Here is a 12,427-nt window from a genome sequence, read left to right as displayed (position 1 = left end):
GATTAAATTTGTTATTATTATTAATTAATATTAATAATTAAATAATTAGCTTTTATATATTTAGATTAAATATAATAATTTGCTTATTGGATAATTAGTTGAAGTAATATATGCAAATTTATATTAACTTTTGAAAAAATTATGGAGTTAGATACATTATTGCTTAATCATTGCAATACAATAAATAAATAAATTATTTTTCACAAAATTATAGAAATTGTATTCAATAATCATTGAAAAGAAAATTAATTTAGCTTTAGCTACCTTTATAGCGTCTTTTAATTTAATAGATTAACATATATCTCTATCTATTTTCTAAATTTAAAATTAAGCAGTATTTTTTGTATGAAATACTAATTTAACTTTACTTTTTAAAATAAAATATTTTTTTGAGGGCAATTTTAATATAATTATTAAAGACCTGAAAATTATGTTAAATGATTGTAAAACTATGTTAAATGATTGTAAAACTATGGATGGAATGAATGAAAGAAATCCAAACTTAAATACATTTTTAGAGGAAACATAAATAAAATACTTGTAATTTAATTTATAATGTTAAACAACTTATTTATAATTTTAAAAAGCGATCCCTAAAAATGTATAGAGTTTGACTATCTTATGCACCAAAACAGCCAGATATTTGCTACTTATTAAATTAAATGAACCTATATTTTAATATATTTGTATTTTTATTCCTTTCTTCACCTTTCAAACTTCTTCATCATTTAAAATCATGTTGGGGATACCATTTTTAATGGGATATCTCTTATTGCAACCTTCACAGATTAAAGCACCTTCAATAATATGAGTCTATTTTACAGCAAAAAAAATGTTAGTTTGACTTTAGAAACCTTAATTATTGTTTATTTTAAAACGAAAACCAAAATTTATTTTTTACTTCCATCAAAATTCTGTGTAATTCTTGCATAAACTTTTAATCATCTAAGAGAGCAGGGCTAAATTTTTCAGGGAATTCTTTATTCTTAGCAAGCTAGTTTTAAATAAATAATAATTATATTTTAATGAATTCGGCTAAATCTAAAAATGTGAAAGCTTGTTTCAATGAAGTGCTTTTATTGTTAGATTCAAATGAGATTTATTACATTATGGACAGTAATAGCTAAGGCATTCCAATCTAATTTAGGAATGAGCTTAACAAGAGGTTCCTTACGGAATTCGCAATTTATAATGTTGGATTTATCGACCTAAATCTTCAAGGGGAAATTATTTGATTTGCAATTTTTAACGTTGCACTAGAGTAAATTGTGGGAAAGCAATCTCATGTCCTAAGTAGTAGCTACTATTATTAACCTTTGGTTTTTTCTTGTAATTGTTATTTACTAATTTTTAGAGTTACTATAAATATATAAATTTAATTATTTTTTTTTTTAACTTATAGCAATTGTATTTATTAATTCATTTCTTTTCTTTCTCTTTAATTAAAGCTAATTCTTTCAATCAAAATAGGGACTAAATATGATATGGATTTTTTTTTTTATAATAATCAATGATTTTTATCCTTAAAGTGTACATTTTTTTCTACCTCTTAAGTATTTGTTTGAAGTGTTTTATTTACCATATATCTTACCTGATAGATTAACTTTTTGCAATTATTAATCATTATAAAGAAAAATATTAATTTGCACACTTATTAATAAAAATATATTAATTAAGAAACTACAACTAACTAATTAATTAATACTGTTAGCAGAAAAGTATTATAAACAATTAATTGAAAAAAGTTATATTAAATCCAAAAAAAACAATCAATCTATAGCTAACGCTAAGTAAATATTCAGATAAGAGGAAGCATAAGAAAGTTTTAGTTTTTCAATCACGTAACCATTAAAGAAAGGATATAAAATTTAAGGAAGTTTTTATCAAATAGATATATTCTTTCTGAGATAATAATATACATCTTAATTAATACTTTTGAGATAATCTAATTTTACAGATATCAATGCAGAATAAGTATATATAAATGATGTATTAAACTATAAAATCTAATGCTTCATCTTTCAGTTTAAATGAGGAAAATGCGAACAAAAAAATTAAACTTAAATAATTTTTTATCTCTTGCTTCTTTTTCAAAAAACAATTATAATAAAAAATGAATCATCAGTTGAGTCTTCTTTTGTAAAATACACTAAAAACATAGCATAGCAATCTAAATTAATCTCTTTTTCTTTTTTTCCCTTCCATTCTTACTATTAAAATCTCATTAATAAAATGTTAAATTTTATGTTAAAATTATTTATCAAAAACTCTATTAATTAAAAACATAACAAAAATTAAAAATAAATCTTAACGGTAAAAAATATTGAAAAAAGAATGAATAATTATTAATTAAATAATATTTAATATTAAAACAAATAAAAACAAATACAAAATTAATTATCAAAATCAATCAATATTTAATAAAGAAAAATAAACTTCATCAAAAAGAAAAATTTATATTGAAAATAATTTTAAAAAATAAAACAAATAATTTTTTATCGATTTAAAAAAAGCTTTATCAATATTTTATCTAATAATAATTTTTATTTTATTTTTTTATTTTTGTAAATTTTATTTTTATAGAGGTTTGTTTTTTGAAGTAATATAAAATGAGTGCCCCCTTTTAAATTAATCTTAATAAAAGATTTACTTTAGTTAAATTTCCTATATAAATTTATTTATTTATTTATTTTTTAATCATATTTATTATATTTTCACAATCCTTTTACTATTTCATATTTTTGATTATTTATTTTTTTTAATAATTGCTTAATATTTATTATATCATTTATTTTGCTCCTATTTACTATTTTCATATTCTTGTTTATTATATTTTTTTAATCATAATTTATCATTTGATATTCCGTTTGTTATATTTATTAGCAATTTTGCTTATATTGTAGGAAAGAAAGATTCGAGTATCAAAGTAAATAAAATAAATGGAAATTTAAGAAAAAAAGAAATTAATCAATATATTTATTTTGTTTCATTCATTTTAATGATATAGGTACTTTCAACTTATTCTTCTACTTGTTAATCAATGTTTTATTAAGTAAAAATTCAAGATTTAAAAATTATTATTTTAATAGTGAAAATGAAATACATTTATAAAGAGATTTATTTATTCTTAATAAAATTAACATAAGAAATTAATATGCTAATAAGATTTTGTTTGATATTAAATATTTTTTTTTGAAATACTCATTCTAATAAAATTTAAAAGATAAATAAAATGAAAAATTTTGCAATAATTTTGAATTATTTGTTAGTTAATAAATTGATTAAATTTTGTTTTTTCTTAAGATATTAGGCAAAAAAATTATAATAAATTAATTTAAGAAAATTTGTTAAATTCGAAAAATTTAAATCATAATCAAAGGGGAAAATAATTGAAACAAATAAAAATATGAAAATCATATATAACAAACAAACAATACCTGAAATCTAATTTTTTAAAGCTTGTAATAAGTTTTTATCAAGGATAATGAGCAAACTATTAAAATGTCACAACAATCAAATATTTAATATCTCATTATCCTACTTTCCAATATTTAGCCACTAAATTTGGAAATAAATTTACAAAAGCATTTAACAAAATTAGAATTTTAATCAGACTAATTTCACCATAACATCAATCAAAAGATGCGATGAGTGACTGATTAAGTTTTTCATCCCAGGACGTGGCCCCAAAACCCCGATTATGAAATTCTCTCTTAGCTTAAATTGATATATAAAAATATTTTTTAATTAGATAAATCTTTGAGCACACTAAATCTCCTTTTGAGAATCTAGCCTCTTGATGATTGATGATGAAATTTTAATATAAATAAATTTAAATAAATAAATAAATTAAATAAAAATAAAAATAAAATTAATAAAATAAATTACAAGATAAAATTAAATAAAATAAAAATTGAAAAAAATCCAAATAAAAAAATAAAAAAGATAAATTAATTAAAAAGAAAATATTAAATAAAAAATAATTGAATAAATAAACAAATAAATACACACATTAACTTTTAGATGTTCTTTACAACGCATTCAAGCTTAAAAAAATATTTTTAAATATAAATTAAAAAATTGATGCAGTTTAGTTCAATATAGATATATAATTAGATGGTTAATGCATTATAATTTTTGCTATTTTAATATCTAAAATATAGAATTTCATTAATAAAGAAGAATAGATTTTTAAGAAAATAGATATCAATATAAAGAATAAACAAAATATTATATTAATTTATTAATGTACGAAAAATAATTAATTATATATATATTTAAATATTAGAATCCTCAAAAGGTTTTTGCAGATTTCTTTATTTCAATCAATCAATCAATCAAATCAATTATTTGTTGGTATTTGATTACTTTAAATTTTAACTTCATGGAGATGAAGATATTTAACAATAGTTATAAGTATTGAGACTAACAATCCGCAACATAAAAGAATGATTTATGTATATAAATAAGAGCGAGTATATTCCACAATCATGCTATTAATGAATAGCATTATGCTTAAAAGCATATTAGATGTAGCTCTAGATATACTGTAAGCCCGACCAGCAATTTTTTTATCTGATAGAAAACATATCAAAGGAAATTCGCCTGTTGTTCTAGAGCCATATGCCATTCCTATAGCTAAAAATGCTGCAATTGGGATTTAAAATAAAAGTAATAAAGATCCAGCAACAGCCAATAAGCTAATTATGTAAAAAATATTAAACCAGCTTTTATAATGGTCTATAACTCTTCCAACTAGCGGCATAATTAAAGTTATATTTGGTAAAAAGGCTACATAATAGCTTGACTCTTAGGGTGTAAGACCCATGTACTACTAGCATATAGCAGGTCCTAGCATAACATAACTCATTAAACTGACGTAGGCTACTGCTACAGTTATATTTCCTACCCAGTAACTCTTTTTTAAGTCTTTTAAATCTTTTAGGTATTCATCTACTACGTTTTTATCTTCTTTTTTCTACTAATTAAAATTAATCTATAATTAAGAAACATACACATCTTATTTTTCACTACTAATTTGCTAATTTTTGTTGCTTATGTTTTTCTTCAATTCAATTTGTTAATGCGAGCTTGATTAGTCAATATTTTATTTGTCTTTGCTAGAATGAACAAAATTGAGATTTTGATAATCTGTTTTGTAGTTATAAAGACTTAAGTATCTGTTGTTTTAGGCATCTATTTTATATATAAAATAGACTAGAGTTAATCCCAAAATGCAAAGAAACAGGTCAAATAACTCAACAATAAGTATATTATAATGGTTATATACAAGCCAAACAAAGTATAGATTTGTTATTTATGAGAGAGTAAAGCTCATGCTAGTCATTGAATTAGTGAGTGCTAAGTGAGTCGAATGAAAGTAATCTCTGCAATAAACTCCCTTAGAAACAGCGATAGAACTACATCCAATGCAGATGCAGCATCTAGCTAAGTACATCAAATAAAAACATTTAGTGTAAACAGACACACACACCAAAATTTATCCAAAAGTGATAATAATTGCTTAAATAAGAAAGCAAAAACCAGGCCCATACTTATCAGTAATAATGCCAACGTAAAGTATAACCATGAACAAAGATAAATATTATGCGCTTAAAATGCAATTGAAATGAAAGTCAAAATTAGGAATATCAAAGTAGGTCTTGTAAACTCCATATAAAGTACTAAACTCCATTAAAGAATAATAGAGTATCAGTATTGCGAATGCGTAAATAAAAACAGTAATCCATTTATAAGGACAGTCTTCTTTGGTTTACATACCTTTCATTTAGACTCTGCTTTAGATCAAAAATACACTTATTTGCTATTATTATTATTTTTTTTTCAATTTAGGAATATTAAATATTTTATAATGAAGTTTCCTTTTATTTACTCATAAATAGATAATTAATTGAGTTATGAACTAACATTAATTTTCAGGTATTTCTTGAATTTCCTACATTCATATTTCTTAAATTAAAATACTGATTATTATTTTTATCAAAATTATGATTTTTTTTACTAAATTTCTACTTTTCTACACACAAAAGTGAGTAATTTCGTTCAAAAATACAAAAATAAGATTTTTGTAAGATAGAAAATAGAGATTGATTGATTGAGTGAATGAATGAATTGATTATCATCATAAATACTCAAGCTGTCAAAATTGTATCACCTTTCTATTTTATTTTTTAATTTTTCTATCAGTTTATTATTAAATGTTCAATAAAATAAAATACTTTTGAATAACTCGTAAAAATTTTAATAGAATTTGATAAAACTTTCATTTAATTAAAAAAGTTTTCTTTATTTTCATTTAATTAATAAATTATTTAAAAATAAAAATATAAAATTAATTTTCTAAATAATTTTTACAATTAAAAAAAATCACAAATCTTTCTTAAAAATAATTAATAATAAATAAATGTAGATTAAAAAATATTTAAATTAAAATTAGATTCAATTATATTTATTTATTTTTTAACTAAATTATTAAATTTAGACTTATTTTTTATTTTTAATAAAAAATTCAAAATAAAATGTATTTAAAAAATCCTTATTTTTTTATCAAAATTAAATATAAAAGAAAATTTTTGAGAATATTTAAATTGTTTTAATGCAATTTTATTTTAAGATAAAATAATTTAAGCTGTTCATTAATAATTTTTAAAATAAAATAAAAGAGGTTTTATAAAACTTTATTTAGAAAAACTAAAAATTAAAATCAAACTATTCAAGCCATTTAATAATTTTAAATTAAACTCTACCTCTTAACAACAAAATAGTTTAAATCATTAATCAGCTATTTAAATCTATATAAAATATATATATTCATAGCTTGGCTCATACTTTAGGCTATACTAATAATGCTAAACATATTTTTGTAAATAATTCAATAAAAGGATTTTTAATATTACCAACAAAAATAAATGCTTTCAAAAATAAGATTTTAAATTTCATTTTTTTCTTTAAACTTAAATTAATTAATTTTTTAATATTTCTTTTAATTTAAAAATAAAAATAAAAAGTGTTAGTTAATCATAAAAAAAAAATAAATAAATTAATTTTATTCAAATAAATGATAAAAAGTATTATTATTTATTTAGTAAAAGCAATATTTTATAGCATCATTTAAATATGGATAAATTAAATATAATTAATTATTTGAAAGTTAATTTTTAATATTTTAAAATAATATTTATTGATTTATTGAAATTATATCATTCCTAAGCTTTAGATTATTCATCTTCTTCAGACGATTTTTTTTTTAGTGGAGAATACTAAAGATTCTAAACATTCTAATCTTCATAGCTTTTAAGCTTTTTAACTAATGTAATAAAAATAGCAATGAGAAGGGATGCTAATAAAAGAATCAATAAAGTATAAAAATATGATCCTAATTATTGAGTTAAAAAGCTGTTTATGAATAAGATTAAGCTAATTGAAAGCATAGAAATTGATCGTGCTATGCTATATGCTCTTCCTGCAACTTTACTTTTCACTAAGAAACAAATCAATGGAAATTCTGCAGAAGTCCTTGAACCGTAAGCTAAGCCTATTAAGCAAAATGCTATAGTTGGCTTTTAATATACTAAAAAGACTGTTCCTAAAACAGCTAGAAAAGATATAAAGTAATAAACATTAAACCATATTTTATATCTATCTACTATCTTTCCTATAATAGGCATTATTAAAGTTATATTTGGTAAGAAGGAAACGTAAAAACTTGACTATTAAGGAGTTATCTATAAATATTGTTAGCATATTGCTGGACCTAGCACAATGTAGGTATTTAGGCTTAAGTAAGAAAGTGCTATTGTAATGCTTCCAAGCCAATAGCTTAATTTAAGACTTACTATGTCCTTTAAATATTAAGAAAGAAATGATAGACTTTTTTGAGATTTCTATTACTTTTCTGATAGCTCTAATAGTTAAACTTAATCTAATTACGTGTGTCTTTACTATACACCAATTTCTTAACTGTTAAGAGGATGATGCTGGTTTGTAAGGTTAATATCAAGATTGTTTTATATTTTAAGTTAGATTTCCTTTTTTATTTTTGACTTAAAATTGTAAAGAAATAGAATTTTGTTATTTTTGGTATCTATTTTGTAAATGTAAAGAGCTAGTAAGAACCCAGAGAAATTTAGTAAAAGAGCAAATAGCTCTACGGAAATTAAGTCATGAGATTTCAATATAAGCCATACCAAATTTAGGTTCATGATCTAAGAAATAGTAAAGCTGAGACTTGTGATAGAATTTGTGAGAGCTAAATGAGTAGATAAAAAATAATCTCTACAATACACACCTTTTGAAACTGCAATAGAACTGCTTCCAATAACAACCAATATCCTAGCAAAATACATAATAAAAAAGAATTAAGTCTAAACAGAAAGACAAATAAGCAATTATCCAACTGTAATCAAAATGCCTTAAATAAGAAAGCATAACCCAGGTCCATATTTATCAACTATAACTCCTATATAAATAATAACAGCGCAAAGAATCAAATATTAAATGCTCATGATTAAGTTAAAATGAAAATCAAAATGCTAAATTTAAAAGTATTCTTTATAAACCCCATAAAGTGTGCTATATTAGTTGAAGGAGTAGTAAAGATTGCAAATGCCTATAGCATATAGAAACATAGACACCCATTTTTTAGGACAATCTTCTTTTGATTACATAGTTTACTAATTAATTCAAGTATTTGTTTCTAAAAAAAATAAATTATTTACTTGTTTAACTTTTTTTGTGTGAAATATATTTTATTATTAATTAAAATTTAAATGCTTTAAATTTAAAATATTTTTTTTAAATCAAAATTAAAATAATTCTTCTTAAAGCACACAAAAAATATTAATCTGTAGAAATTTTAAGAGCTTTTTTACAGGCTTTAGCATTACAAAAATGATTAAAAAGGTAAAAAAAGACAAAATTTTTGTAATATCCTCTTTAATTTAACATTTGGAAGTAATTTGAATTATATCTTTAATTGATAAAAATTTTATTTAAATAAATAAAAAAATTTTGAATATTTTAAATTATGAGAGCTATTTATAACAGCTAAAAATTAATATCATAGTTTTCAATGTTTTACTTAAATTAACAAAAAATAAGTTTATCCATATACTATTTATAATGAATTTGTAAAAATTTGTTCTATCAGTTAAAAGATTTATACAATTTTATAAATAACATTTTTTGAGTAAAGAAATAAAATGAATTTGAATATTTTAGACTAAAGAGATGTTTACAATAGCTTCTCATTTGTAATAAATTTGCTAGTAGTTAATAATAATTATTTAATTTTACTAACAAACTGATATTTTATTTAATGACGGAGTATTTAATGAAATGTTTATAATCTCCTATGTTGTAGAAAAATAAAGATAGAAAATACTTATTTTATTAAAAGATGGATGGAGAGAATGAATGAAAACTGAGAGAAATATTGAGTAACAACTTTATATTTATTATAAGATTATAAATTTGTATAATAACTGTATTATACAGCTATTTATTAAGTGAATTAGTGAGTGATAAGATTATTAATTAATACTGATCAAATTAATTTCTTTATCTATTCAACTAACAATTATAAGTTTTAATATTAAGTGTATGGGCCAGTTATTGGAAAAGGCAAACCAAAAACAAATAAGTTAAATTCTAGAAGAGTAATTATTTTCGCTTAAAAAAATCACATTAAAAGAACTCTACGAATGCATCGAGATAATAGATTAGCAGTATCCGACTTCTTATAGATTATTTTATGAAGAATTCGATTAAATTTTTGGAATTCTAATGGATGATACAGAGCCAATATTTAATAAGCTCTCTGAGCAGGTTTCCAATAATAAAGAGTTAAAAATGGGTAATTAAAAAATGTCTTTGATTTTTGATATAATTTATTCATGGATAATTTTGATTTTATCAAATTTGTGAATTATTAGCAAATAAATATGCGCTTTTTTGTAAACAATCATTTTAATCTATCAAAAATAGCTGATGTTTATGAATGTCTCGCTTGCTTCGCTTTATTTAGTGGAGATACTTTCGAAAATAAAATACAATTTGTATATCGACTATTTGATTTTGATTCCTCAAACACAATTGAGAAACAAGAGCTTATTTTTACTATCTCGTCTGTGATAAAGAGTTTATGCAAAGTAGTAGGAGTGCCTGTTCCTAAAATTGAATTTTTAGAATCTTTAGCAGATGCTTGTTTCTTGATGATAGACAAAGATCATTCACGCCATATTGACTTTGAGGAATTCGCTGATTGGATTAATAGAAATTTTGAATTTTAAGACTTCCTTTTAAAGTAAGAAGATTCTTTCATCAGAAAAATTTTATTTATATTGGCCTTACTTTTTTTGCATTGCAAATAATATTAATTTAAGAAAGCCCTTTCTTTTTTTAGAACGATTCAATAATTTCTTAATTGTTTAACAAAAGGTTTTCAGGTACTTAAAGCTACCCTAATGCCAAAAAACGCATGAAAGAAATTATTTCTGTGTATGACCAAGATTTTATGAGAGAAAGTAAAGGATAGGTTGTAATCAAAGGAGATCAATTAAAAGAACTACTTTACAATTAATTAAGTGAATTTGAAGATAAAGAATTAATAGGATATCTATTTTCTGTAATAGTAGAAACAAGTAAAAGGTTTTAGGATATGAATGTTTACTAAGATGATATTAAAGATTTGAATATCCACAAAAGAGACTACTTGGATGTAATGAGAGCATGGTGTGCATTTAGTGCAAGTGATGTAAATAACAAAAATAGATTGAGTGTTCAAGATCTCAGAATTTTACTTTGGATTTATGAGGACGAAGAACCTAATACGTTTAAAGTAATAGCTGAAATGAATAATATTGACGAAGATTAATCAAAGACAATAGATAGAAAAGAATGGATCAGATACCTCTGTAGTGAAGATAGGTAATATTAATTTATTTATTCTTATGGGTATTTTTTCAGGTTGGTAAAGCTTTTGTTTTTATTATCAAATGTAAATTTTTTTTAAGTTCTACTGCCACATATCTGTTTGTCTGAGTTTATTTGTTTGTTTTTTTCGTTTGTCACTACCCTATTTTATTAATTTATTATGATATAATTAAAAGGGGTAGTAGAAAATTTAAATTTGAAATAAATTTGGTTATATTTAAGTTGAAATTTTAAAAAATAAAAAAATTAGAACTGGTGGGCATGTTTTCAAGAGCAATTTAAAAAGAAACTTTGAAAAATTTGAGAAACCAACAAACGGGTTAGTTGATGTTTCAAATATTAAAGAAATTCTAAGAGAAGTATTTAGAGAAAAAATAGTAAAAAGCAAGAAAAACAGAGCTGCATTGGATAATATAAATAAATTGATTGATAAGCTATGTATCGATATAACAAAAGATTTGAGGTAAAAAGAATTGACAGAGCTCGGATGGGGCGATTTTAGAAATTATATTGACTAAGCCATTGATAAAAATAAAAAACTCTGCCAATATTTGGATTAGAATATCTGAAAAATTTATTTATTTAAATATATTAATTTTATTTATCTAACTCAAATAAAAATGAGAAAAAAAATACAAAATTCTTATCACTATTATTAGGCTAGTATTTCTTTGTTGATTAAGTGAGTAAGGGTGGTTGACTAATTATGTAGTGGTTATTTATGGGGTATATTCTTTTTGATTATTTTGCTTCATTAAATTACAACATCTATCAACAATAACTATAAATTTAATTAGAGCTTTACAACTTACTCTCATTTATATATATATCTGAAAGTGATTGAATTATTAATATATTACATTCTTCTATATTCAATTATAGCAAATCACTGAACTCAATAAATCAAATTTAGAAGTTTTAGTTTAGCAAAAATACATATATATTCTTCAAACAAGCTGACCTAAATTTAAATAGATTGGAAAATTTTGCTGGGTCAAATAAAACTTAAAGTGCTATTTTATTTCTCTTATAGATTTAAAAATAGTTATAAAAATAAATTAATTCAGTAATTTTATAGTAAATTAATTATTTTATATTTAAAAAATTAGTAATATATATCTACAAATTTAAAAATAAATTTTCTCTTCACAAAAAAAATTTTTATCATAAATAAATAAAGTTGATGTAATTTAAATTAAAATTACTGTAGCTATATAACTTATTAACTAACTAATTAATTAACGATCTAAAATTATTCTATTTTCTCTTTCTACTCTATTTTTTTTATTTTGTTTACAAATTACAGAAATATAAAATAATTCACAAACTTGCTTTTATAAATATTTACAGTTATGAAAATAATTGCAAAAATGTAAATAAACTTTCCTCTTTTGATTGATTCAAATACTTTACTATTATATAGCCAAGTTTGTAATATTTATTATGATTGTGATAATAAAATAAATATTTTTGT

At 21.6% G+C, this 12,427-nt stretch overlaps 5 protein-coding genes across 5 annotated transcripts; 2 read left to right on the top strand and 3 right to left on the bottom strand. All coding sequences in view use genetic code 6, as the record gives it.

The window, feature by feature from the left end:
- Positions 1-711: 711 nt before the first annotated feature.
- TTHERM_00705190 (tRNA methyltransferase-like protein) lies at positions 712-1,286 on the bottom strand (the record flags this gene model as incomplete). Its single annotated transcript, XM_001010948.2, has 3 exons — positions 712-813; positions 902-994; positions 1,107-1,286. The coding sequence occupies 3 exons, from the start codon at positions 1,284-1,286 to the stop codon at positions 712-714; spliced, it is 375 nt and encodes a 124-aa protein (XP_001010948.2).
- Positions 1,287-2,232: 946 nt separating this feature from the next.
- On the top strand, positions 2,233-3,807 carry TTHERM_00705180 (hypothetical protein; the record flags this gene model as incomplete). The annotated part of the gene is made up of 3 exons (XM_001010947.1): positions 2,233-2,313; positions 2,904-2,926; positions 3,678-3,807. The coding sequence occupies 3 exons, from the start codon at positions 2,233-2,235 to the stop codon at positions 3,805-3,807; spliced, it is 234 nt and encodes a 77-aa protein (XP_001010947.1).
- Positions 3,808-4,342: 535 nt separating this feature from the next.
- Positions 4,343-5,695, bottom strand: TTHERM_00705170 (MFS transporter; the record flags this gene model as incomplete). Its single annotated transcript, XM_001010946.1, has 1 exon — positions 4,343-5,695. One exon carries the CDS (start codon positions 5,693-5,695, stop codon positions 4,343-4,345), a length of 1,353 nt encoding a protein of 450 aa, XP_001010946.1.
- A 1,818-nt stretch (positions 5,696-7,513) lies between these two features.
- TTHERM_00705160 (hypothetical protein) lies at positions 7,514-8,185 on the bottom strand (the record flags this gene model as incomplete). Its single annotated transcript, XM_001010945.3, has 1 exon — positions 7,514-8,185. One exon carries the CDS (start codon positions 8,183-8,185, stop codon positions 7,514-7,516), a length of 672 nt encoding a protein of 223 aa, XP_001010945.2.
- A 1,436-nt stretch (positions 8,186-9,621) lies between these two features.
- On the top strand, positions 9,622-11,522 carry TTHERM_00705150 (EF hand protein; the record flags this gene model as incomplete). Its single annotated transcript, XM_001010944.1, has 4 exons — positions 9,622-9,874; positions 10,006-10,324; positions 10,459-10,947; positions 11,204-11,522. The coding sequence occupies 4 exons, from the start codon at positions 9,622-9,624 to the stop codon at positions 11,520-11,522; spliced, it is 1,380 nt and encodes a 459-aa protein (XP_001010944.1).
- Positions 11,523-12,427: the final 905 nt, after the last annotated feature.

The sequence above is a fragment of the Tetrahymena thermophila genome (genome assembly GCF_000189635.1).
Source record: "Tetrahymena thermophila SB210 genomic scaffold scf_8254748, whole genome shotgun sequence".
Lineage (NCBI taxonomy): Eukaryota > Ciliophora > Oligohymenophorea > Hymenostomatida > Tetrahymenidae > Tetrahymena > Tetrahymena thermophila.
The sequence above is the reverse complement of the archived record's forward strand: the minus strand, read 5'-3'. Positions and strand labels throughout refer to the sequence as shown.